The sequence below is a fragment of the Nannospalax galili genome, unplaced genomic scaffold (genome assembly GCF_000622305.1).
Source record: "Nannospalax galili isolate Female #2095 unplaced genomic scaffold, S.galili_v1.0 scaffold1272, whole genome shotgun sequence".
Classification (NCBI taxonomy): domain Eukaryota; kingdom Metazoa; phylum Chordata; class Mammalia; order Rodentia; family Spalacidae; genus Nannospalax; species Nannospalax galili.
This window is the reverse complement of record NW_008332402.1, coordinates 1,275,755-1,298,813: the sequence shown is the minus strand read 5'-3', so window position 1 is coordinate 1,298,813 and position 23,059 is coordinate 1,275,755. Positions and strand designations below refer to the sequence as shown.

Here is a 23,059-nt window from a genome sequence, read left to right as displayed (position 1 = left end):
TATGTAATAGTCACACATACAAGATGTGAAAACATCAAAAATAGAGCAAGAATTTCACGTGCTAAAAATACCACAAGGTCACAGGACTCTATTTAACATGGTCACCATACAAACAGGCCCTATCTGATCAGCTTTGGAGAGCCTGTTTTATTCTACAGAACCGTTTAAATGTATTTCAATATTACTAAAGAAAAGCACTTACTCCCTTCAAATCTCAGGCAAAGAGAAGTTGATGGTATGACATGAACTTTCATTGATTCTGTCACCTTCTCTAATACCAAAGCTTAGTTTTCCCTAAAACGTTGCATTCTTAGACCAAGGGAACTTTAAGAAGGTATTCAAATTTTAGTTAAATAGTAAATATAAGTAAGTTCTGACTTAAATTTAAACTATCTTAAATATGCATTTTGTTTTATCAACATGGCCTTCAGACATCTTCTGGCAGTAATTTTCTTCTTGATGGTACTTACTGTGTTATGATGAACATAAATCTCAGAAGAGATGCCTGTGACATATAATAAACAGGCAGTTTTGATGTGGAGAATAAAAACCAGCTATTTATCTTTAGATCCATTTCTCTTAAAAAGGCTAACCCAGTGAGGCTGGAGAGTGGTTAAGGGTACTTGCTGTTCTTCGAGAGAACCCACATTCAGTGCCTAGCACTCATGTCATGTGGCTTACAACCACATGTAACTCCAGCTCCAAGGGATCTGACTTCTTCTAGCATTGGTAGGCACTGCACTCATGTGCACACAAGCATGTACACATACAAAAAGATAAAAAGTTTTAAAAAAAAAGCGGACTCAGGTTTCTATGGTTTACCCTGGCTAGACGCTGTTCTGATATCCCACTCCCAACCTTTATTCAGTCTTAATAACATAAAAATTAGGGAAGAAAGATCCTATTTAGAAGACTTCTAGTCAGAAGAAAACCTTGAGAAAATTCTGGAAGCCAATTCTGGAAAGAATGACTTTTTTTTCCTAATCTCCTCTTTTTTGATTACCTAACAAGCATACTTAACCATGGCACTGATAATTTTGGTTTTCACAAACTCTTAGTTTGTGAAATTTGTCAAATTTGTTAACAAATGAGTGGGCATGGTCCTACTTTGGGATACAGTGGAATACGAATTCATGAAGTAGTCACTTAATATGTGGGGGCCTCAGCTGCATATTAGAACTGCTGGGATGGGGGCTTTTATAGAACAGAGTGCCTAGTCTATCCAGACAGAACTCCTGAATGTGGGGAGGCTCCTGAACTTAGTGTGCACTGGGATGAGCTGTTTGGCTTCTCCCAGGCTTGGTTTTCTAGTTTGGACAGTGAGATCATGACCACTGTGCACAGTTGTTACAAATATCATTGAGATAATCAGGCAAGTGAAGCTGGTAGGGTGCCTAGCACATAGCGGGTACCAAATAAATGCCAGGCCTGTGTTCCATTGTTTTAGAGCATCTTCACAGCTATGTTGTGGCAAGGTTCAACTGTATGAGAATAGAGAAAAACATGGGCTTGCAGGTTTGTATGTGCATACGTCTGGCTGACCAAGCTTTTCATATCAATTTATTGTCAACATAATTCCTCATCTCCACCATCTGGGGAGTCTCTGTCCTCAGTCCTCAGAGCTCCTTCCCCTCTAGCTGGCCACTGTAAGTGACTTTATCCTGTCCAACAGCTTGAGATGGTGTCTTCAGGCTGGGAACTCCAGCTTAGACCACAGTTGCAGACTGCACCGGATGTAGAAAAGAACCGACTTCACATGCTTAACACTGAACACCTCATCTACTCCCACTTCCTTTTTCCACCCTAAGACCTGCTCCTCTGCATTCTTCCCTAGTGGAATAAATGCTTGTGGCCCCTCATGAGAGGCTGCTAATCCCTGCTCTCTCTCATGCTCACATCCCCATCAGTTCCCATCAGTTCTGTGTTCAAAATGCACCCAGACTCCACGGCTCTTCTGCTACTGCTCTTTTAGATCAAGGACTCAGCATAGTTCTTCCCAGCTCTCCAGGCTGCACCTGCCCACCCATGCAACAGCACGGACTGAAACTGCACCCCTGCCGTTCGTCCATCCGGTGCCCTCCAGGAGCTTTCCCTCTCAGTCTGAAGAACACGTGAGTCTTCAGTGACCAGCGAGGCCGAGACCAACACTGCAGGGCTCTGGCACGGCTTTTAACCTGACTTGCTCTACTTCTCTCCACCTCAGTCCTGCCCCTTCCATCCTGTGGGTCACACACACATGGCTTGAGCCCTTGGCTTTTGCAGTTGCTCATATTGCTGTCTTCTTCCCCTCAACACCCAGGTGTTAGTTCTCTCTCGGGTGCTTGATTCATGGTGGCCTTTGAGCCTGAGACTTCCCACCTCCACCATGCTCTGCACTCCTAGTAGCTTTATTTCTCTCCACAGCACCACATCCAGCACGCTCCCTGTCTGAGGGGCTGTCTGCTTGTCCTCACTCAGCAGGACAAGCACATTTTGTGCTTCTTCACTGTTGTACCCTGAGGCCTAGAAAGAGCCTCACATGTAGCAGACACCGAAAGACCATTTGCTGAATGAACGAGTTTGGATTTTTTATATGTGTGTGCATGTGTGGGTGTGCATGTGTGCATATGTATGTGTGTGTCTTCCTACCCCTAGTCATTTGTCAAAGCGAACTAAGTGCCTTACAGCCTGAGCGGTAGGCAGCTGACTTTACGTTGTTTTTTTAAAACTTATTTTTATTTTATGTGTATGAGTGTACTGCCTGCACATATGCAAGTGCACCTGTATCGTGCAAATGCCTGTGGAGGTCAGAAAAGGGCGGTCAGATCCCTTGGAACTGGAGCTACAGTTGTTAGCCACCTTGTGGGTGTTGGGATTTGAACCTGGATCCTCTGCAAGATCAGTCAGTGCTCTTAATCGCTGAGCCATCTCTCTAGTCCCAGCTGACTTTACATTGTTGTTGGCATGGATGATACTGTAGCTGGGGATGAAAAGGGGATGTGTGTGTCCTCTGTTACACAGCTCCAGGTTCATTTTCCTCTTTACTGTAAAGCATGGTGCTGGCTGTCCTTAAACGTATGCACTGTGGTTTCTACTGTCTGGCTCAATTAAGGAAACTTCTGGGAAGAGACACGACAAATAAAAATTGCAGGTGCAACTCTGAAAGGAGGGCTGTTACTCGCCCGTCTCTGTTTGCAAGTTGAGCTGGAGAGCTGTGACTTCAAGAGCATGGGATCTCCAGGGTGAGATTCTTCACTTCAAACACGGTAAACAAGTGTTGTTCTGTGGTGCACATTTTAGTACTGCTGGAGGCAAATTTTCTAAATATTAATAATAATGATAAACAAACCCCTCTGCAACTGACAGAACTGCACAGATGAATAGGAAGTCCTGGGAAATGGGCTCTTGGTGACTCCTGGACATGGCAGTAGCCTCATTAGAAAGGACAAGATGTAAAGTGACAGGCTGTGTTTTCCTTAGTTCTTACAGAATGTCCTTTTCAGAAATATGGGGTGCACACAAACCGATTACTAATATGTGCAGTTCATCTCTTTGTAGCTACTATGGCTGTGACAGGTGACTATGGAAATAAAAGTCTAAGAGCTGACATTAAACAGTAATAAAGATTGTCTCTTTTTTTTTTTTTTTGATGTGTGACTCAATGAATTTAATGAGGGTTACTTACAGGAGCATGGATGAGTTATTTACAGAAACATGGGCAAGTTACCAGACCAGTGGTTATACCACCGAGGAAAATCTCTCTCCCCCAGCAACAAACCACTAATTGCCTATGGATACTCAGGGAGGGATGGGGCCTAGTGAGTCCCTCCCACTCCTAAGCAATATTCTTAACTCCAATTTTAACCAAGTCTCTGGCTGCCAGTTCTAGTCTGAACCTTTCATTAACTGGATTATATAAAAGCTTTGGCTTTGATACTTCTGATTTTCTTAGAAAAGTTATATTTGTGCCAATAAAGACACAAACTTTAAAGAATGCTATGTTTTTATGGACAAAATCATCTTGCCACATTGGCCCTCACTGGCAAAAAGAGTAGCCAGTGACACACAAAGTCATAACATATCTGGCTCTCGTAGGCACCTCCATCTGCAGGGTTAACACAGGCAAAGTAACTGCTGTCACAGGAGAACGGCACTCACCTTCTGTTTCAATTACTGGCATTAACTGCAAAGAAAATCATTAGCGAGTCTTAGTATCTACATGAATAGAAGACATCTTAATGCAAGACAATGTTTTGTCTTAGACTAAAAAAATAAATAAAAGAATTAATGGCTAATCTGAGGTGCCATTGTACAGTATGTGGCATGTCTCCCAGTCACAGAGCTACAGCATGATGTGATGGTCAGCTTTCACTGTCAACCTGCCAAAATCTAGAATCACCTGGAAGATAGTCTCAATGAGGGACTGTGTACATTGGGTTGGCCTGTGGGCATGTCTTTGTGGTAATGTCTTAATTGATGTGGCAAGACCCAGCCCACTGTGGGTGGCACCATTCCCTAGGCGGGGGGGGGGTGAACTTTACAAGAAAGGAGAAATCCAGTTGCGTACAAGCGAGTGTGCACTGCTTTTGACTGTGGATGTACAGTGGCTGAAGTTCCGGCCTCGATTCCCATGATGATGGGCTGTAACCCAGAATTTTAAGCCAAAATAAACACCTGTCTCCCCTAAGCTGCTTTCTCAGGGCATTACCACTGCAACAGAAATGAAACCAGAACAAGTGCCAACTGAAGGAAGCCCTGCTGTGGTGAGTGGACATGTGAACACATGGTCCTACTGGCTCTTGCCCTGCTTCATCGCCCATCCTGAGCAGCCAGCCACCAGCTGATGTGCCACACTTAGGTTATTTTCCAGAGGACTGCCGGTGTGAAGGAAAGGATGGGGGTTTCCTTTCTATTTTTATATTTGGCACTGCTGGGGTGGTGCCCAGAGCCTTGAGCACAGTAGGCAAGAGTCCTGTCACTGTATACTCCCAGCCCAGGGCATGGGCTTTGCTACTATAGTTCTGGGTTCAAAGCCTGACTACACCATCTACCAGCTAGGTGACTGTGTGATCTTATACCAAAACTCTTCAGGTTAAACAACTATCCCAAAAGGTGGCTGAGGGTGTTTGGGTTAGGGCAAACACTTCTCCAAATGACAGGTATTAGGCTGTCATTGTTTTTACCACTATTATTATAAGGTGTGTCTCTTTGGTCTCAAATGTAGTAGTCTACAGGACTCACCACAAACAGAGCCTCCCTCCAGAGTCATTTAGGATGAGCTCTGGAGCACGTCTAAAGCTTTGGGCACAGAGTGCGCACATACATGCCTGCAATCCCAGCACTCAGGAGGTGGAGGCAGGAGGATCAGGCGTTCAAGATCAGTCTGAGCTATATGATGAGCTTGCGGCCAGCCTAGGCTACATGAAACTATTACAAACATACAAAGAAAACGCAAGGCGACAACTTTGGGCTAGGTGACTGCTTCCAAACATGCCCGGAAGGAAGAGCAGGACCTCCACCTCCATGCCTTCATCTGGTTATGCGTGTCCTTGATGATGCTTACGGTTGCATTTATCTGCTCCCCTTCCAGAACTGGTCTTAAAGAAAACGAGCTTTGGGCTGGAGAGAGGACTGGGTGCTGAAAGGATTGCAGTTTGGATCCTCCACACTCACATAAAAGCTGGGCAGGAATGACGGCCTGCCTGTAAGCCCAGCATGCAGGAGGTGGAGAATTGGATCCCTGGGGCAAGCTGGCTGGCTAGACCAACCGAATTAGAAAGCTCTGGGAGATTCTGCCTCAATTAAAAAAGAAGAGAGTGACTGAGGAAGACCCCCAACATTAACTTTAGGATTCCACATGCACACATGTACAAATATACTTGTTCATGCTCACATGCCTGCACATATGCAAATGTGCATACATGTATACACCACACATACATACACACATTAAAAAAAGTAGTAAAAGCCGGGCATGGTGGCGCACACCTTTGATCCCAGTGGTTGGGAGGCAGAGGCGGGCGGATCTCTGTGAGTTCGAGGCCAGCCTGGTCTACATACTGAGTTCCAGGCAGCTGGGGCTACATAAGACAAAAAGACAAAAGAAAAAAAGAGCAGTGAAACAAGTCCCACTTTCGGTGCTGATGGGCATTCGGTGGTTGTTTTTCTTTCATTTGAACTCTATACAAAATACTGATATTCTTCCACAGCCACACACTGTGGTCTAACCATGTACATCAAAGGGAACACAAAAGGATATCTGAAGTTTGCCAAAAATATAGGAACCTTGATTACAGGTTAGAAAAACTGGGGCCAGGTTTTGATTCCTCCTAAGAAAACCACAACATCAAACCCCGAAACCATGGAAGGAGGTAGTGGGCAGTTCCTAGAAAGAAGGGTCCAGGTCTACTGAGTTTATTTGCTATCGTTTATCTGTTTTTGTACAGTACAGCAGACTCAGGCTGGTTCCTACTACCCTCTAACACAGTTAGACCCTGCCTGTGTGGCCGGGTTGAAACCTTTCTAAGTCATGGAGCTAGAGTTACAGGACATTGTGAGGCACTTGACATGGGTGCTGGGAACTAAACTTGAATCCTCTAGAAGAGCAAGTAAGAACTTCTCTCCAGCCCTGACTCTCATACATTAAAGTGCACAATATTCTTCTGAAGTGTGTGATTTCTGGGTCTTATCCTTAAAAAACAAAACAAACAAACAAACAAAAACAGAATTAATAGCCTTGAACCCATAATCTTAAAAATTTTTTTTGAAGCAATTTGCTATAATATTGAGGACTATTCATTACAGGATGTTGATTTTCTGATGTCCATGTGAAAAGGCCAAGATTCTAAAGCTAAAAATGCAAGCCTTTTGAAACTAGAGAATTTGGACTGGAGAGATGGCTCAGTGGTTAAGTGGCTGCTCTTGCAGAAGACCCAAGTTTGATTCCCAGCACCCACATGGTAGCTAACAACTGCCCATAACTCCAGTTCTAGGGGATCTGACGCCCTCTTTTGACCTCTGTGGGCATTGCACAACATGGGTGCACTTACATGTAGGCAACACACTCATACACATAAAATAATAAATAAAATATTTTAAAACAAACAAAAAACTACAGAATTGCTGAGTAATGGATCCAGAAGGTCATCCTGCCTACATCCTTCTCAGCTAGTGGACCGACTCCTGAACTAAGAGGTTTCACAGCACAGGAATTTCACTAGAGCTCTCACTGGGTTCAGCCAGATCTACAATAGAGCCATGGCTCTGCCCCATGATCACTGACCCAGCTGGTTATCAGTCACTCTGAACCTCACTTTCCTTATCCAGTTAACTATGGTTGTGGTGAAAGCTGGTACATGCAGAGTCTTTGAGAGGTGACCTATGCCAGGCTGGTGATACATAACTGGATTCTTCTAAGGGAATGATGCAGTGGTCCAGTAAGTTTAAGGTGTGGAGGATTAGATGTAGCTCTACAATCTGGCCAGGAGGCTGTAATGAACCAAACATGCCCCTATCCAGGTCTTTTAAAACTTAACATGTATTTTGGTTAAAACACAAAAACAGTTGATAGGACCTGTGCCTGTGCTCTGTCAGTGCTCTGTCCTTCCAGATGTTCTGAGGAAACTTGCAGGAGAAGTCTCCAAAAGTTCTCACACAGCAACATGCCAGAGCAGAGCTGCTGACCCTTCTGGGCAGCCTCAGGCAAACACAGATACTCCTCATGAGTGGGCACCACACCCAGTAGGGATCAAAACTCAGTACCCCTGAGGACTTGTGCAGGCTGTGGGACTGGCTGGATTCTTATCACAGGTGAGCAGTGCTTTTAAGATTTTTAGGTAGCCTACATATCAATGACAGCCCACTTATGACAATTATGCTAATCAGTAAAATCTCTAGTTGGTAGAGACCTAGATAACAAAAGTATCTGTTGTAGCTGCCTCTGAAGCATTTTCTTTCTGGTATAACAGGAGCTGAACACGCCAATGAGAATTTTCCATTAGAGAAACTGGCTGTCCAGGGAACCAGCACATACACAGCCCCATTGTCAACATAAAAGTATTTTAAAGTAAGTTCCTTCATGTAACAAACACTTAATACAATGTCTGCCTGTTAAGCTACAGACTAATGTTTGCTGTTTTTTGTTATCAGCACTACTGACAACATGCGGACTAAATCAATGAAAAGTAGATGAACTATTATACATGTTGAATAAATGATATAAATGAAAATAATTTTGATTAACTTAAGAATTACTTGGAGTCATAATTTTCTTTAAAAAAATTTTTAGCTCATAAATTTGAGTTGAAATTTGGCAAAAAACAAAACAAAACAAAACAAAAAGGACATCCAAACCCAGGGGCCACATGGAGACTACTGGAGAGAGGGATGGCGCCTTCTTCCAAGGAAGGTATAAAATACATTTTCAGGTCTCAGACTATGACCTGTTTCAATGAGTTGCAAAAGCAATTCTCAATCTCATGGTAAGATATATTTATAAACATAGGCTGTGGTTTAAAACATTTGACAGCCAGCTGGGCCTGGTGGCACATGCCTTTAGTCCCAGCACTTGGGCGGCAGAGGCAGACAAATCTCTGTCAGTTCAAGGCCAGCCTGGTCTACATAATGAGCTCCAGGCCAGCTGAGGCTATAGGGAGACCGTGTCTCAAAAAATAAAATAAAATAAATTGACAGTCATAGATACAGAAAACAGAAGTGGAGACGTGAGGACCACTGGGGTGTTCGTCTGCATGGAGAACAGACCATGGGGTGTTGGGCTGCACGGAGAACAGACCATAGGGGTGTTGGTCTGTACGGAGAACAGACCATAGGGGTGTTGGTCTGCACAGAGAACACACCATAGGGGTGTTGGTCTATATGGAGAACAGACCATAGGGTGTTGGTCTGCACGGAGAACAGACCATAGGGGGGTTGGTCTGCACGGAGAACAGGCCACAGGGGTGTTGGTCTGCACGGAGAACAGGCCATAGGGGTGTTGGTCTGCACGGAGAACAGACCATAGGGGTGTTGGTCTGCACGGAGAACACACCATAGGGGTGTTGGTCTATATGGAGAACAGACCATAGGGTGTTGGTCTGCACGGAGAACAGACCATAGGGGGGTTGGTCTGCACGGAGAACAGGCCATAGGGGCGTTGGTCTGCACGGAGAACAGGCCATAGGGGTGTTGGTCTGCACGGAGAACAGACCATAGGGGGGTTGGTCTGCATGGAGAACAGGCCATAGGGGTGTTGGTCTGTACGGAGAACAGACCATAGGGGTGTTGGTCTGTACACAGGCCATAGGGGTGTTGGTCTGTACACAGGCCATAGGGGTGTTGGTCTGTACACAGGCCATAGGGGTGTTGGTCTGTACACAGGCCATAGGGGTGTTGGTCTGTACACAGGCCATAGGGGTGTTGGTCTGTACACAGGCCATAGGGGTGTTGGTCTGTACACAGGCCATAGGGGTGTTGGTCTGTACACAGGCCATAGGGGTGTTGGTCTGTACACAGGCCATAGGGGTGTTGGTCTGTACACAGGCCATAGGGGTGTTGGTCTGTACACAGGCCATAGGGGTGTTGGTCTGTACACAGGCCATAGGGGTGTTGGTCTGTACACAGGCCATAGGGGTGTTGGTCTGTACACAGGCCATAGGGGTGTTGGTCTGTACACAGGCCATAGGGGTGTTGGTCTGTACACAGGCCATAGGGGTGTTGGTCTGTACACAGGCCATAGGGGTGTTGGTCTGTACACAGGCCATAGGGGTGTTGGTCTGTACACAGGCCATAGGGGTGTTGGTCTGTACACAGGCCATAGGGGTGTTGGTCTGTACACAGGCCATAGGGGTGTTGGTCTGTACACAGGCCATAGGGGTGTTGGTCTGTACACAGGCCATAGGGGTGTTGGTCTGTACACAGGCCATAGGGGTGTTGGTCTGTACACAGGCCATAGGGGTGTTGGTCTGTACACAGGCCATAGGGGTGTTGGTCTGTACACAGGCCATAGGGGTGTTGGTCTGTACACAGGCCATAGGGGTGTTGGTCTGTACACAGGCCATAGGGGTGTTGGTCTGTACACAGGCCATAGGGGTGTTGGTCTGTACACAGGCCATAGGGGTGTTGGTCTGTACACAGGCCATAGGGGTGTTGGTCTGTACACAGGCCATAGGGGTGTTGGTCTGTACACAGGCCATAGGGGTGTTGGTCTGTACACAGGCCATAGGGGTGTTGGTCTGTACACAGGCCATAGGGGTGTTGGTCTGTACACAGGCCATAGGGGTGTTGGTCTGTACACAGGCCATAGGGGTGTTGGTCTGTACACAGGCCATAGGGGTGTTGGTCTGTACACAGGCCATAGGGGTGTTGGTCTGTACACAGGCCATAGGGGTGTTGGTCTGTACACAGGCCATAGGGGTGTTGGTCTGTACACAGGCCATAGGGGTGTTGGTCTGTACACAGGCCATAGGGGTGTTGGTCTGTACACAGGCCATAGGGGTGTTGGTCTGTACACAGGCCATAGGGGTGTTGGTCTGTACACAGGCCATAGGGGTGTTGGTCTGTACACAGGCCATAGGGGTGTTGGTCTGTACACAGGCCATAGGGGTGTTGGTCTGTACACAGGCCATAGGGGTGTTGGTCTGTACACAGGCCATAGGGGTGTTGGTCTGTACACAGGCCATAGGGGTGTTGGTCTGTACACAGGCCATAGGGGTGTTGGTCTGTACACAGGCCATAGGGGTGTTGGTCTGTACACAGGCCATAGGGGGGTTGGTCTGTACGGAGAACATCTGGCACAGCATTAGGGGAAATTAAGTTCAGACACGTTTCATTATTTTGAATCTCAGGTTTAGGAAGCTTGGGGCTTCCTCAGTTTTGATCACAAAATCTAACTGCATTATCAACGATTTTCAGACATCAAGAAAGCAAAGCAGAATAGCTCACAAACCTCTGAGGAGTACAGCTGTATAACTTCGTTGGAGAAAGTAGGTCTTTTTCTTTTTTGTATCAGAAAATAGCACAACCTGACAGGCATGCCTTTATTTTTCTTTAGCATGGTGGTAAAAGCTACTGGGTTCCTAATTCCCGTGGCATCACTAAGACTCTGTCAAATGGCAGAGCCTCCACACTGCTCTCCTTTCCAATGCTATAACTAGAGACAACTTCAGGGCAAAAATGTATCTATGGCTATATTCCAAAGCTTCTATTTTCTATCTTTGCTCTGGACTTCCATTTCCTCTTTAATAGCCCACTGTCAAAAAGCACTGTGGCTCTTAACTGGCAAGGATGGAGTATAGACAGCACTGCCTTATGAAAGGTAAGCTGGAGCATCAAGACTCACGTGAGGGAAAGAGCCCAGAGGTAAAGAGTGCTTACAATCAGTTATGAGTACTAGAGTTCAGACCCAACACTCAGGCCAGGCTACAAACATCTACAACTCCAGCTCCATGGGTTACAATACCTTCTTCTGGCCTCTACAGGCACCCATACACACGTATGTACATACACTCACATAGATAAACGCATACACTCACATAAACACATACACTCACATAGATACACACATATACACACAAGATCCACTTGACAAAGGATGTGACTTTTTGTTAAGAATAAAGAAAAATAGGAAATAAGTGTCAGTTTATACCTGGAAATAAAGTTTGAGGGAACAATTATAAATGCTAAATATTTTGAAAATATCATCTAAGTAGAATGTATTCACAATTGTCTTGATAAATAATAAAATAATTCAAGCCCACGACAAGGTCTCATATTTATAATACATAGAGCCAGTCTATTAACTTGGGTTAAGTGGAGAATACCAGAAACTCAAACTTCTGATATTTCAGCTCCATTTCTTCTTAAAGAAAGAGACTGAAATGTTACTAGTGTATTCAGTCCAAGTTCACAGTCACCCTTGACCACCCTTGAAAGTTTGCAATAAAACTGAATTAAAGATCCTTTCATTCAAAAAGAGATTTTGTTTCTCTTAAGGTACTCTCTGGAGAGTGTGAATATTAAAACAAAGTCTGCGTGTCTATGTGTGACGTGTGTGTATGCAATCTAGCCTAGAACTGGGTTTGTGTTTTGCCACTCTTTCCTGAATTCTACGTCTACTCCAAATGTTTATTCTATTAGTGTTTAGTTTCTTGCCACAGCTCAGCAGTGACCACAGACCCATAATGAAGTACGAACAATGTGAGGAATAGTTGCCTTGATTTGCCTTTGTACACAAGTGTCTATAAATGGCATTAAAAATCATTGATCATGACAGTCAATTTAAACTTTAAATAGCATGCATTCAATTTTTTCACATAAGGAAAGATTGAGACTATTATTATTGACTGCCAATGACTGACATGTTCTGAGATGATGTACTTTTATTTTGCTACTTAAATACACTAAAAACTAATATAAATACATGCTTGACTTAAGGACCTCAAATATCCTGAATCATTCTTTTTCTAGGTGCAGTAAAGTTTTCTATGTATATTGAAACTCTAGAAAAGCAAAGTGACTTGAATCCCCCAGGGAAAAAGACAAATAAAAGTAAAATAGCAATTCCAAGGGATATCTTGGATCTAATTTCTTTCTTGATGAAATCTATTGACTGTGCACTGAGCCGTTCCTAACTAGGGGACAAGCTGCTCTTCGACCTCTACCCTGTAAAATACCTTCTCATTATCACACAGATATCACTATCACACCAAAGAACAACTGGGGGAGAGCCCGAGCCTTCTACGGCATCCCACGGCAAGAGAAACTGTCTTGAAATTGCCTCCAACCCTGAGTTGAAGCTCTAGGAGTGCAGCAAACAAGCCCTGTAGTATTGTTTTAGATGAAGCATGCTGATAGCTCTGTACTTCCTCCAGGCCTCCTTTCTCAGTGAACGAACTCCAGGGAATGGCATCATGTCAGGCCTTCCAGATGGATTATGTGAAACCATAGCTCAATGTCATTTTCAATAGGAAGCCTCATAATTAAAGGTCAAATAGTCACTTCATCTGCAATCAATCAATAGAAAAAGTACTAATATGAAGAACTAATCAATCAATGGCAAATGCTCTAATAAAAGCAATGAATCAAATTCAGCATGTGTGTAGATGCAAGTCCATGGAAGAGACCAAGACAGGGCACTGCAAGAACAATAAGCTAAACCAAAGGTGCGTGCACAGAGAGCACTGAGAAAGCGCCTCCAGCCAGCATTGAGCTTTGGATCACTAGCTAAATGGGTACCGCCTGGTGTACGATGCATTCTTCTTAAATCCTAATACTAGATATAATAATAAATAGCATTTTATGTTTCCCCTAACGTATTCTAGTGTGTGTGTGTGTGTGTGTGTGTGTGTGTGTGTGTGTAAAAGTCACTGGAGGAAATATTATGACAACATTTTCCAAAAGGGGAGGCTGTATTGCTGAAGAGCCAAACTATTATAATCTGTTTATTTTACCTTTGTGTGAGAAGACAAAAAAAAAAAAATCACTCTGAATGATATGTGAAAATTCCCTCTACTTTTTGGAATGTGATTTTTTTTCACACTGATGTGATATTGTTCCAATTCTACACAGATAAGGATTCCCATCTGGATAATGACTAGCCTGAAGCTCAGGTCACTGCAAAGGCATATCTCCTGTCCTCAGAACATCAGCTCACCAGGAGAGGGATCTTGTGAAAATAGGTATAGAAAATTTATAGGGCTCTCCAAGCCCATTCTAGCAATCATACCCAATACTCCTGGGTACATGTGGAAATAAGGGCACTCTGTGTGTAAAGGGATACCACCAAAGAGATGCTACTGAAGAGACGACAGGAGGAAGCTTGGTAATGTCAAGGCTTGGCAGGAGGTTTGAACAGGAAATACAATTCCTTAAACTTTGACTTACAGAAACTGAGGCCAAGTCAGGTATTTAGGTCTGATCGTTCCCAGATGCTTAAATCTGTCGGGTTATAGAACAGCTAACGACTTACACTACTTTGTTATTAGATAGCAGACTGGCACCTTAGTGTCACTGGAGGATCTAAGTATCTAGTTCATATGAGAACACTCTAAAGCAAACAAGAATCCAAGTTCATTTGATCCTTTTCAGCAAAACCTATTTCTGATGTGTATTTAGAGCACTTGTCTGCAAATCAGCTTTCAGAGAGCATAACAACAAAAGAGCATGATTAAGGAAAAAGAAGAGAAAAACGTGCATGTGAATGGACAGGCATCTTTCTTCTAGAAAAAGAGCACTGACCACCCCGCCTCTGGGTATGCTTCTCACACTCTGTTCAACAGCCAGTACCAGCACTGAAGGTGGTCGTGGAGAAACAGAAACCATTCACTTTGGTTTTCTAGTCTACAGCAAGTCTCTAGCAGGGGTTCAGTCTTAATAGTCCACTGCAAACAGGCAGAATGCATTTAAGGCAGTCATTGTTCAACATGTGCTCTAAGAACATGGCTCATCTGATGCCTGAGCCATCCACCTCCAGCCTCCTACTTTTGTATAAGTCCTTAGTTTTCATAAGACTTACAACACCACATGTGGCATAGATGTGGGACAGAAGGTGAGATGATTTCTTTGAGGTCAACAACTAAACTATGGTTAATCCCTGAAAATCTGTAAGACAGGGTCATATGATTGGATCACTGGAAGTGGCAACACATTACAACTAGGATAGTTAGTAATATGAATAACCACAGCACTGGGTAGAATAACAGCAGTAGGTACTGAGGCCTGTTGAGTGCTGAGTACCACAGCACTAGGAACTGAGGCCTGCTGGGTACCACAGCATTAGGTACTGAGGCCCACTGAGTGCTGGATACCACAGCATTAGGTATGGAGGCCCACTGAGTGCTGAGTATCACAGCACTAGGTACTGAGGCCCTTTGAGTGCTAGGTATTACAGCACTAGGTACGGAGGCCCACTGGGTGCTGGGTACCACAGCAAGCTCTCTGATAGGAAATCTCATTTAGTCCCCAGAAACTTCTGTAGAGAGTAATTATATTTGGTCTTAAAATTTTTACAATAATATTACAAAGTAAGTTCATTAGTTCATTTTACAGATGAAAAGCTAAGGTTCAGGAAAATTAACAACAAGAAAAAGAATCAGGATTGGAATACAACTTCCAAAGTTCTTTCAACTTCAAGTTGATGACGACAATCCCCCGCAACCAAACCAAACCAAACCAAACCAAACCAAAAACCCATACACTTCAGTTCATAGGAAAGAACTGCTCCTTAAAGAGGTTGTTCAGCTGGGGCTGGAGAGGTGGCTGAGTGGTCTTGCAAAGGACTTGGGTCCGGTGGCCAACACCCATGTGGCAACTAACAATTACCCATAACCCCAGTTCCAGGAGATCTAACGCACTCTTCTGGTCTCTGTGGGCATTGCATGAATGGGTGCACTTACATACATGCAGGCAATACACTCTGTAATACACATAAAATATAGATAAATAAATAGAAATAAAGGATTTGTTAAATTTCACCATTTTGCAAACCTAATAAAGTTGGCAAAGATTCCATCAGACAAGTATGTTTAGGATTTATAAAAACATTATGAAATCTCTCCACTTTTCATTTGACAGAAGGAATTTTTTTAGCATGAGCAAATTTAAAGTATGGTATAATTCTTCATTCTCAAGTGACTCAAAGAATTTTCAGTGCGTGTGCTGGTTAGTTTTTTGTCAACTTGACACAAACTAGCATCACCTGGGAAGAGGGAACCTCGATTGAAGAACTTTCTTTATTGGGCTGGCCTGTGGTCCTGTCTGTGAGGCATTTTCTTAATTGCTGATTGATGTAGGGGGGCCCAGCCATGTGTGTAGGGCCATCCCTGGGCAGGTGGACTTGGGCTGTATAAGAAAAGCAGCTGAGCCAGGAGGAGTAAGCCAGTAAGCAGTGTTCTTCCATGGTCTCTGCTTCGGTTCCTGCCCTGACCTCCCTCAGTGATGGACTGTCACTTGGAAGTATAAAATGCAATAAACCCTTTCTTCCCCAAGTTGCCTTTGGTCATGGTGTTTATCACAGCAACAGAAAGAAAACTAATACAGAGTTTTTACCACAACATACCACTACAACAACCCCAAGGAGTTTATAAATGATGCATTTTCAATAAAGTTTCTGATTACTTAATGAGTTTAATGACTAAAAACATGGATTCTGGATGTCTGAGAGGTTATTGGAATAATGGCATTATATTGGATAAGCATAAGTAGAAATTAACACTTTTCTTTTTAATCTTTTTCCATTAAATAAATACATACTTCACTTTCAGTGTTAATCCAATTGAGTTAATGGAAACTAAATTGTGTTTGTAGAAAACAACATAATGTTCAAAAATGAATTTCAAACTAATGTCAATTATCAAATTAGAGTAATGCCATTATTTCTACCTTGATTTGAGCTCCCAGCAAAGATGTCAGCATTTTCTCGGGGCTGCTCAAAACCCTTCCAAAACAGCTTTTGGCTCTTTCAGAAATAAGTCTCTAGCCCTACCCCGCCCTGGCTCTAATTTGTTCTGCATTTGTCATTTTTTAATGAGAATTGAAAATGTGATTACAAATTAAGCTAAATTCTATATTATTAAATTTAGGCTCCTAGAAATTGGTTTGATTAAATAACAGGGTTTCAGCACAATGGCCAATCTTCACTTCGGTGTTGGTCTTTGTTTCACAGGATGGACAGCACCCCATTCCATTTAACTTGAGAAGTTTCTGAGGTTTTTTTTTTTTATTGTTTTTTATTTTTATTTTATGTGTATGTGTGTATTGCCTGCATGTAAGTAAGTGCACCTGTGTGCAATGCCTGCAAGGACAGAAGAGGCTAACAGAGCCCCTGGAACTGGAGTTACAGACAGTTGTTAGCTGCCATGTGGGTGCTGGGATTCGAACCTGGGTCTTCTGCAAGAACAACCAGTGTTCTTGACCTCTGAGCCATCTCTCCAGCCCAGTTTCTGAGTTTTAAAACCATAAGATGTAACTCCATGAGGTGAATCACTTACCCAATGTGAGGGACTTGTGTGTTGAACAGAAGACAATAGCCACAGTGTCTGCTGGCGTAAAACCCGAGTTATTCCTAGGGGCAGAAAAAGGATTTTTGAAATATTTATACAAAAAAGCTTAAAATATCCTAAATTCAAAATGGTATCCATCTTCATATTAGTATCCTTCTGATCAAGCCTGGTGACAGAAATTATTCTAGATCAAAGTATACAGCCACAACTGAATTTCTTTTTAGAGTTCCTATCTTATTATAAAGGTTTTGGGAATCATGAGGCAAAGAAATAAGAATTATTATTATTTTATTATATACCTTTCTATTTTAGAAATTCTTCAACTACTTCTGTAGACTCAGTATGGCATAATGAGTCTACTTATTCCCTGCCTTGAACTTTGGCAAGAATTAGCTCATGAGAGAGAGAGAGAGAGAGAGAGAGCGAGAGAGAGAGAAACCAAAGCCAAACAACCCACCTCTAAAACAAACCATACACCAGAAATGGACTGTATAATACGGATCCACCTGATTTTTAAGGATCTAATGAGTAGTGAAGCCACATTTCCCTTTATAACCTCATCTCCCCATGTATAACTTTTGATGGAAGACAAATCTTAATCTCTACTTAGAAAAAATCCTCTCTAGGTCCTACGTCCTGTTTTCTTCAGTTTATATTTACTCACTGAGGGCAGGATTTAGAGGTGTCTCTTCAACCCAGCCCATCAGGAATGTCAAAAGGATGTTTAAGTGGCTCCTGTTCCCCTCTCTTCTGAAAAGGCATGGCTATGAACCAGCCTTTCTTCCAGCTCTTTGTGATAGCAAAGAGGACTCATGTGAAGTCCTCAGATGAGGCTCCCCTTGTATATGTACTGCTTAGTGTTTCCACACATGGCTCTTATGTCCGTGATGCTGTAGACAGTCCTCTTGTTCTTTAGACATCGTTCTGCATAACTGACATTTTGTTCATCTGTTTATTCTTGTGGTAAGCCCAGTGAGGGAGCTCTCAGGAAAATGCTTGAGTTAAGGTATGAGGGGAGTACACATAAACACTGTATATGAAGAGAGCAGGTGGGGGAGGAGAGGGGAGAAAAGGGAAGGAACAAAGAGCAAGAGAGGGAGGGATTTTTCACTGAAAGAGTTTCCTACGGCTTTGAGGGGAATGAGACAGGACGGTGGAGCCCAGAGAATCTTCCAGGAGCTTAGGGATGGTGACTTGTAATATGGGATTGATGCAGTGTGTGCACAGTTGGCAAAGAGTAGATTCTTCACAATGACTTATGTGCAGGGATACTGGCGTCCACAGGAGTGTGGACTCAGTCAGATGGGACAGTGGATGCACTTGATGGCATAATCAGACTTGTTTTTCAGAAGTGATCACAGCAACAGCACAGGCCAAGACTAAAGTTAGTGAGGACAGGCAGTAAGCAGCGAGCTAAGGGCCTGTGGAGGAGCAAGAGACCATGTGAGACATGGCGTTACAAATATAAGAGTGTCAACTGCTAATCTCTATGCAATATTCCTTCCCAAGAGCTGAAGGGGACAGGCTTTGGGGACAAGCACACTTAATTTTAAATCCAGACCACCCTTTGGCTTCCATATGAGAATATCATCTGCCGCTGGGGGTGGGGTATTGTGAGGATAAATGACAATATTTACTAAGAATTTGCACATTAGATGTGCGAAAGACACACTGATCAACATTTTCATTGTCACCACTATTGATTATAGAGAGGAAGAAGGTACAGAGCATTAGAAGCTCAGAACATTTAGGACTGGGCGGCCACACTGGGTCAGGAATGAGCGAGCAGAGGTAAGCCGAGCAGAGGTAAGCTGCAGCAAAGTTTACTCTGCAAAACGGGAGGCGTTTCACTCCCTCAAGAGTTTCAGGTAATTCCAAGAAATCAGAGAGCCTGAAACATATAGATGAGAGAATGTGAAGGACAGTCAGCTTACGGAGGAGACTTCCCTACGTGAAGGAATGGCCACATGTGACTGCAGCACACACAACACAGCCAAGAAACACGTGTTGTCCATCATACTACAAAGGCTTCTCCGTCTTTTCCTGTGCTTTTTAGGCAGTTTGCTTTTTTTTTTCTTGAAGCATCTGGAACCATATTTCCCTTTAGTGAACTGAAGTCTGCATGGTATTTGCTTTTGCTTAGATTATAGCACATTTCCGGTAGGTCAGTCTCTCAGGTCAGGGAGGCTCAGTTCCCCTGGTGCTGCCTGCCACTCACTTCTAGTGTGGCTCAAGAGGACACATGCTGGGTTGCTCTCTCTCTCTGCCTCTCGAGACTGCAGCTATGTTGGGGTATGTGAGCTGGCCTTGCTCTGTAGTCCAGAGCACAAGCTCCATTAGTAGGCGGGATAAGAGGGCCTTAGGAACTAAACACAGAGAATTTGTGCTTAAAATCTGATCTACTTTGTTTCTCCATTGCTGCGACAAAATACTCTGATCAATACCCACTTGGGAAGCAAAAGGTTTATTCAGCTTACATCTCCTGGGTGACATTCATCTCTGAGGGAGCTCAAGGTAGGAACTCAGGGCAGGAACCTGGAGGCAGGAGCTGGAGCACAGGCCACGGGGGAACGCTGCTTACTGCTTTACTCTCCTGACCCGTGCTCAGCCTGCTTTCTTATGCAACACAGACCTGCCTTCCCAGGGTGGCACGGCCCACTGTGGTCTGGGCCCTCCCGCATCACTCAACAATCAAGAAGATGCCCCACAGACATGGCCACAGGCCAATCCAATGGAAGCAATTCCCCAGTTGAGGCTCCCTCAACCCAGGTGTGGTAAGTTGACCCTAAAGCTATCCAGCACACCATATTCTTACTCTCGAGTTGGCTATCCAGTGACAATCGCCATGCTGTGGATTTTAAGGAAAGCACCCAGAGTAGATGCCCACGTGGCCCTCCACCCATGACAGTAAGTGACCATAGCAGTGGACATTGGTGAGCATTTTTCTAAGCATTTTGCATCTAGTATGTCCTCTCAGAACAGTCCTAGAAGGCACATAGCATTTCTGTCCTGCTCTTTCAGAAGCCGAGCTGAGCATCCCCAAAGTCATAAGCTAGGGAGTAGCCTGCGCCAAGGTCCCAGGGATCAGCGTGTCTTTTCAGAAAGAGACCATAAAAAACGAAACCCAAAGACTTCAAAACTCAATGGGTGAGGGAAGCTGCTTGGGTCAGTAGCCTACCCTGGGCCCCACCCTGTGGAGGGTGGCTTCAAGATACAAGGTCACAACAAAGGAAGATGACATGTCCTGCTTTGCTGCTGAAGCAGTGACTGCTATGCTTTTCATCAGTGATGAGCAGCTCTATTGTGTCTGCCCACATTCTTGACAGCAATCACTTACATTTTCTTTTCCAAGGCCACATTATCTCTTTTTAATATTGATTTTCTTTTTATGCTGCTTTTATCATTCTTTTGATCACTGTGGCTCCCCTCAGGTGGTTACTGCCTTTTCTTCCCAAATGGTCTTTTAAAAATTCTCTCTAACAAAGCTTTCAGTCAGTGTTTTCCTCGCAGTATTTATTTTGTCTTCCTCTGTGCTACCCACAGAGGAAGGCATGTCAGGTTTTAACAGGAGAAGCACAGAATGTGGGGCAGAAAAGGTCCTTGGGGACAGTTCTGTCTAAACCTGCTGTTTTCCGAGGAGGAAACTTCCACGCGAGACGCTCCTTTGTTAGCCTCTGTGCCGTCGGTTGCTCTGTTTTTGCTTTTTTCTTTTCTTTTTTTGAGAAGGACTTCATTGGTCATTATCTGTGTGGTACTAAACAAGCTACCCAGAGCTTTAAGGCTTAGTTTAGCCACCCACCTCCAAGTGGCATGCAGACTTGGCACTAATAATAAAGCCTGTTTCCCTTCTCCCTCCCTACAGCCCACCCTCCTCCTCCCAGGACTGTGGCAAGAGGCGATGGAAACATCTGGTTGAAATGTACAGCTAAGGACCGAAACTCCCACACAACTGCTGAGATACTGTTTCCTACCTTGTCCTTTCTTAAGGCATTCAGTCATTTTCATAACTACTGAGGTGTCAGTCTACCAAACTATCTTTCATGTATTTTTAAAAGATTTCTAATTACTGATTTTTCTAAACTTTTTCAACATTAAAAACAAAACAAAACAAGAGACAGTTTTCCAAAGTTGAGAAGCTGAGGTCACTGTACATGGCTGACTCGAGGTTGATGAATCAACTTTCATTTCCTAGCAACCGTGACAGAGAAAAGGAACGTGTAATACATTACAAAGTTAGAACAGCTAACGGCCTCTCTGCTATTATTAATTTTTGATGCAATAGAAGCTGTTTTGATATCATAAATATTCGACTGTAGTTGATATTTATTGAATACTTACTCTGTGCTAGGTCTAAATGCTGAGGGTTTTATGTGCTTACTACTTAATTCTCCAAATGTTCTTATGAGATATACATTGTCGATATTTTTCATAAGGAAACCAACAAAACTTATAAACTTATTAAACAGGCCTTGAACCCAAGTCCTTTTGAGTCTAGTGCTGGAATTTTAGTTCCTTATATTATTCTGAAGATAGACAAATGAGAGCATAGAAGAAGAATCTGCAAATCAATTTTAAATGCTCACTGGTGTGGTGACATGCCAGATCAGGAACTTTGAGAAAGGGTAAGCAGGGAAGCAGAGGAGAGCTGAGTTTTCCAGGCTGGGTCTCACTTGGCTTTATACCAAAGCCTCATCATCAGAATGCAGCTGTCTGCTGTGATAAGGCACCTCCTGACCATAGCTATGCCATGTTGAAGGTTAGGCTGAATCTAGCCTCTGAAACTAAGGGTAGTTGGCGCAGGGTGTGGGAACAGGAAGGTGCAGCTCAGCTGAACTAAGGTATGAATTTGAGAACATATCAGCAGGCACCTGGTTGCCTTGAGAACAGGTCAGCATGTGCCTGGTTGCTCCTGCTAACTGCAGATTTATGGCTTCTGAGCTCTATGCTTCACTTGTTTTTGTAGAATAATAATTCTCAGAGGGGCTTTCCACCCCTCTAAGTTATGGAAATGCTTGGAAATTAAAATTTTTCACCCCAGCCGGGCGTGGTGGCGCATGCCTGTAGTCCCAGCACTTGGGAGGCAGAGGTAGGCAGATCTCTGTGAGTTCAAGGCCAGCCTGGTCTACACAGCGAGTTCCAGGACAGCTGGGGCTACAGGGAGACTCTGTCTCAAAAAGACGAAAAAATAAAAAATAAAAAAATTTCACCCCAGATATGGATTTTCTGTAAAAGAGCTTACCCTACGAATGGCTAGGGATTTTGCTTGCGTTCGAATGTACTGTGTAGTCCTGGCTGGCTAATAAAGGACTTTCTTTTGGTATGATTTTGTGTCTGGGTGGTCTTCTCTGGTGAAACACCTCACAACACTGTTACATGAAAAACAACAGATTTCATCACTGTGATAGTTGTCTTTCCATGCCCAGATTGGTCCTATATTTATTGAGAGGTTGATTTAATCAATTTCAAATAGCAGAGAAGCTAAAGTAGGAAAAGGAAATGGAACCCAACAGAGCATAAGCCAGTGGGACCCAGTTCAAACTCCTGGTATTGGTGACACATTTTTGTGTGTATGAACTTGAGGAACTCAATAAAATAACTATTATGAAATTTTAAAGTTGTTAAAATACTGGTTTGAAGCAATGGTAAATGGTTAAAGGCTTTTCCAAATATGACATGAAAACAGATTTCAATTCTAGGTATATAACCTGGAAGGACTTTAGGTTATTAAGCTATTAAAATCTGATTTCTGGAAAATTACTAAATTAAACTCTAAACATTGGTCCTCCTCTGTGAAATAGCTGTAAGAATACAATAATAATTGCCCTGTTCTGACTTTTTTCTAATTCCCTGTCTAGAACTTGTAATGCCACATCTCCTAGTCATGACTCAAGGACTTTCTTCTCCCCTTAGAGACAAAAGTTATGCTATTTGGGAGTCTTTTAGATAGACCCACTGAAGGGGTACCCCAATTGCCTCACCCTGCATCCCTGTTCAGCATGGAAGAAGCCAGAGTGGTCAACATCCCTATTCCCTATTGGCAATTTGGGTAACCTCTTCAGAGGATGGTGTGATAAGCAGGTAGGAAT

At 43.6% G+C, this 23,059-nt stretch overlaps 1 protein-coding gene across 4 annotated transcripts in view; it reads right to left on the bottom strand.

Moving 5' to 3' along the window:
* Positions 1-23,059, bottom strand: part of Slc10a7 (solute carrier family 10 member 7) — a 276,689-nt gene that overhangs the window by 18,071 nt on the left and 235,559 nt on the right. For 3 of the 4 annotated variants that reach the window (XM_017796730.2, XM_017796731.2, XM_017796732.2), the window contains one exon: positions 16,962-17,035. In XM_017796730.2, coding sequence (XP_017652219.1) covers positions 16,962-17,035 — 74 coding nt within the window. Of the gene's footprint in view, positions 1-4,130; positions 4,163-16,961; positions 17,036-23,059 lie in introns of those variants that run through there. The other variant, XM_029560811.1, reaches the window with a different exon arrangement.